The 4,008-nt window shown below is 56.9% G+C and overlaps 1 protein-coding gene across 1 annotated transcript; it reads left to right on the top strand.

Moving 5' to 3' along the window:
- Positions 1-2,854: 2,854 nt before the first annotated feature.
- On the top strand, positions 2,855-3,613 carry LOC128949454 (olfactory receptor 14C36-like; the record flags this gene model as incomplete). The annotated part of the gene is made up of 1 exon (XM_054294315.1): positions 2,855-3,613. A coding segment is annotated over one exon (759 nt), but the record flags the coding sequence as incomplete, so codon positions are not given.
- Between the last annotated feature and the right edge of the window lie 395 nt (positions 3,614-4,008).

Genomic DNA, 4,008 nt, shown 5'->3' with positions numbered 1-4,008 from the left:
TTGTTCCTGTACTAAAAGTTCACAGGCAGGGTAAAAGTGGAATGAAGCCTTTTGGTATCAGCCCCAGGCTTTGTGTGGGCAGGCAGAGGCAGGCAGGAGGCAGAGCTGTCAGCAAAGGAAGGGGCCAGCCAGGTGGGGCAGCCAGGGGATGCCAACAGCCTGCAGGGACAGAGGCGCAGGGCAGGGACACCGTGGGACAGCCTGGGCTGCACAGGGCACAGGTATGTGCAGCAGCTGCAAGACAGCCCTGCCAGAGCCAACTTGGGCAGCACTTTGGCCATGGCTGCTGGGCCTGGGCCTGAGGCAGGAGCAGGAGACAAGTGACCCTTGCAGGCCTGGGGCCTCATTGCCTCCTTGTCCCTGCTCAGCAGCCTGGCAGGGGCCGCCCCATGCTCCTGCCCTTGCTGTTGCACATCCCCACACGCCAGTGCCCATCCCGGAAGAGCCCTGAGCAAGGAGGGAGGGACAGGATCTGCCTGGCCAGGGGCTGGGGCTCAGGCCTTGGCCCTTTGCATTCCTCAAACACATCCAGCTTTGCTCAGCACCAGAGACACCTTGGCCTTGTTTGTCCCCAGCTGTCATCATTGCCTCCAGTGTTCTGCTCTAACTGGAACCCGGGGACACTTTCTCAGTCGTGTCCATCTGTGGGACTCATTAAAACTTCAAGAAACTTCAGAGTTTCATTTTAAATTTGAGTTCTTGAGAAGTTTTTTGAGCACTCTCTCAGGGACTGGGTCTGATGTAAACAACACCAAATCCCCAAGAGGCTCATTAAAGTTCTTGTGCTGTGTCTGTGCTGCTGAGCTTTAAAGGAACAGCTCTTCCCAGGGCCACCTCCTCTCCCAGCCCAGCAGGGCTGAGGGCTCTGCCACACTGAGGTGACAGGAGCCAGGCAGAGACAGGCTGAAAACAATCAGGATTGGGAAGACATTGAGCTGAGACTTCACTTGGGGAAAGATCTTCACAGCCCTGTGCATGGTGAGTGTGTGGGTGCAGGGCAATGTCCCCTGTGCTCCTGGAGGGATCTCCTGAAGTTGACCCAGGACAGGACTGATGTGACTGTAAGGATGGCTCTGCTGCTGTTTCTGCTTTGCGGGAGGATGTGCTGCAGAGTGGGGCTGCCCTGGGCACCGTCAGAGGGGACAGAGCAGGACGGCCCCTGCTGCCAGGGACAGCTGCAGGGGGTGAAGCTGGGGCTGCAGCCAGGGCTGTACAGAGCTCCAGCTCATGCCCAGGGTGACTTTTCATGAGCTCATTCAGGGCAGGAGTTTCCTGCTTGGGTCTCTGCTTTCCTGAATCTGTGCCCCCACTTTTCCCTGGCTCAGCTTGGTGGCAAAAGAAAATTAACTATGCAGGGTAGATCAGTGGCTGAGACACTTAAACCATCACACTGAGCATTCCTGGGCACCTCAGCAATTGCCTGCACCTGTCCAGCCTCCAGATCCATGCAGCATCACCTTTCCCTGGTGCCCAGGCTGGGGGAGCTGTTCTTTAATCCCTGCAGGGCCCAGCAACTGCAGGGCATGGCTGGCCCAGGGGCTGGGCTGGGCTCTGGCAGCTCTGGCAGGGAAGGAGCCTGGGGCCACAGGAGCAGCTGGGGCTGGGACAGCTCCAGCAGCAGAGCCGTGGGCAGGGAGGGAGGGAGGCAGTGCTGAGGGAAGCCCTGCTGCAGGGCAGATGTGACACCTGCCGGGCCTGCCCTGCAGGGCAGACTCTGCCCTGAGCAGCACAGCTCTTGTGTCCCCTCGCAGCCAGCACAGCCCTCAGCCCGGTGGCTCGGGGCCCTCAGTCCCTCCTGGGCCGGCAGAGCAGCCCCAGATATGAAGGGCATCTCTGCGGCCATGTGCCCATTCCCTGCTGACCAGGGCCTGAGGGCCACTGTCCTGCCCTGCTGCTGCCTGGCAGGGGCTGGCCAGGGCTGGCCAGGGAAAGGCTTTTCCTCAGGCCCAGCTCTCTCTCTCTGCTTGCCTTGCCCAGGTGCTGCTGGCATTGCTGAGGGGCTCTCTGCAATGGCAGTTCCAGCTGCAGGGCCAGGCCCAGCCCTTGGGCTCCTCCTGTGCAGGCTGAGCACAGCAATGGGGTGTCCCAGCTCCCTGTGCCCGGGCAGCTCTGGGCAGGGCAGCCTGGGAGGCTGGCAATGAGCCCACTCTCCTGACTCTGGGAAAGGCAGGAGCCACTTTGTGTGCCAGGGATCCCTCTGCTCTCAGCAGTGTCTCCTGGCTGTCCAGGGTAACACAGGAGTGGATTTCAGAAAGGTGCAAGTGCAGGGCAGCTGGAACAGGAGAGAAGGACAGAGCAGCTCCCCTCAGTCTGCACTAAGCCTCAGACAATCCTCCTGCCTCTCTGGACTCTCTGTTCTCCCCAGGTGCAGCAGAATCTCTCGTTCTGCCTTCTGTTATCCCCATCCCTTCACCCAGTCAGCTCCTCTGCTTTAGGGGTACATTACTTATCCATGTCCCAAAACCAGGACTGGTCCCTGCCCTCACTGTTCCCTGCACCGACTGGGGGTCAGGGCTGACTCTCAGGTGTCCTGCAGGTCAAGGTCCAGCTCCTGACACAACATTGGCCAGCAGCAATCAGGGCTCCAGCAACAAAGGTGAAGGAAGATCTCCTAGACATAGACAAGGGGGAGGTGTTTAGTGGCCAGAATGAGTCTATGCGAAAGGGCTTTGCCTTTTCTGTGAGAAATCTCCCCTCAATTATCACTGTCATTCCTTCTTCAAAAGGTTCCAATGTCCAGAGACAGCAAATGTTCAACAGCAGCTCCATCAGGCACTTCCTCCTGCTGGCATTGGCAGACACGTGGCAGCTGCAGCTCCTGCACTTCTGCCTCTTGCTGGGCATCTCCCTGGCTGCCCTCCTGGGCAACGGCCTCATCATCAGCGCCGTAGCCTGCGGCCACCACCTGCACACGCCCATGTTCTTCTTCCTGCTCAACCTGGCCCTCAGTGACCTGGGCTCCATCTGCACCACTGTCCCCAAAGCCATGCACAATTCCCTCTGGGACACCAGGGACATTTCCTACGCAGGATGTGCTGCTCAGGTGTTTTTCTTTATCTTCTTCCTTGCAACAGAGTTTTCCGTCCTGACCATCATGAGCTACGACCGCTACATGTCCATCTGCAAACCCCTGCACTACGGGACCCTCCTGGGCAGCAGAGCTTGTGCCCACATGGCAGCAGCTGCCTGGGCCAGTGGTCTTCTCTATGCTCTCATGCAAACAGCCAATACATTTTCCCTGCCCCTGTGCCATGGCAATGCGCTGGACCAGTTCTTCTGTGAAATCCCACACATTCTCAAGCTCTCTTGCTCCAGATACTACCTCAGGGAACTTGGGCTCATTGTGGTTGGTGCATCCTTAGGTTTTGGTTGTTTTGTGTTCATGGTTTTCTCCTATGTGCAGATCTTCAGGGCTGTGCTGAGGATCCCCTCTGAGCAGGGACGGCACAAAGCCTTTTCCACCTGCCTCCCTCACCTGGCTGTCGTCGCCCTGTTTGTCAGCACCTCATTTTTTGCCTACCTGAAGCCCCCTTCCATCTCCTCCCCCTCCATGGATGTGGCCCTGTCAGTTATGTACTCGGTGATGCCTCCAGCCCTGAACCCCCTCATCTACAGCCTGAGGAACCAGGAGCTCAAGGCCGCAATGAGGAGACTGATGACAGGATGGTTTCAGAAACATTAAACTGGTTGCAAATTTCTTGAAGTCACATGTAATAAAAGTCATCTTTGATAGTTCTTGTTGGTTTAGTGGTTGCTATGTTCTCTTCTTTCTTTTGTTTCATTTTTTTAATAATGTCCATAAAGAAATGCCATTGGTTGGGCCTCATTTCATTTATTTTCCCTCCACATTTGCTGTGGCTCACAAACTGTACCAATGCAGAGCTGAGCTCTTGGTGACTTTAAAGGAGCTAAAGGATCTGCCAAAAGAGTTTTCACCAGAGTTCCCCCTTCTGTTCCCTTCTCTGGAGCTGCAGCAGCAACGGCTGTGTGCTCAGCTGGGGGCAGATC

The sequence above is a fragment of the Melozone crissalis genome, unplaced genomic scaffold (assembly GCF_028551555.1).
Source record: "Melozone crissalis strain CALT ecotype California unplaced genomic scaffold, PUWL_Pcris_2 ptg000231l_1, whole genome shotgun sequence".
Classification (NCBI taxonomy): domain Eukaryota; kingdom Metazoa; phylum Chordata; class Aves; order Passeriformes; family Passerellidae; genus Melozone; species Melozone crissalis.
This window is presented reverse-complemented; position numbering and strand designations above follow the sequence as displayed.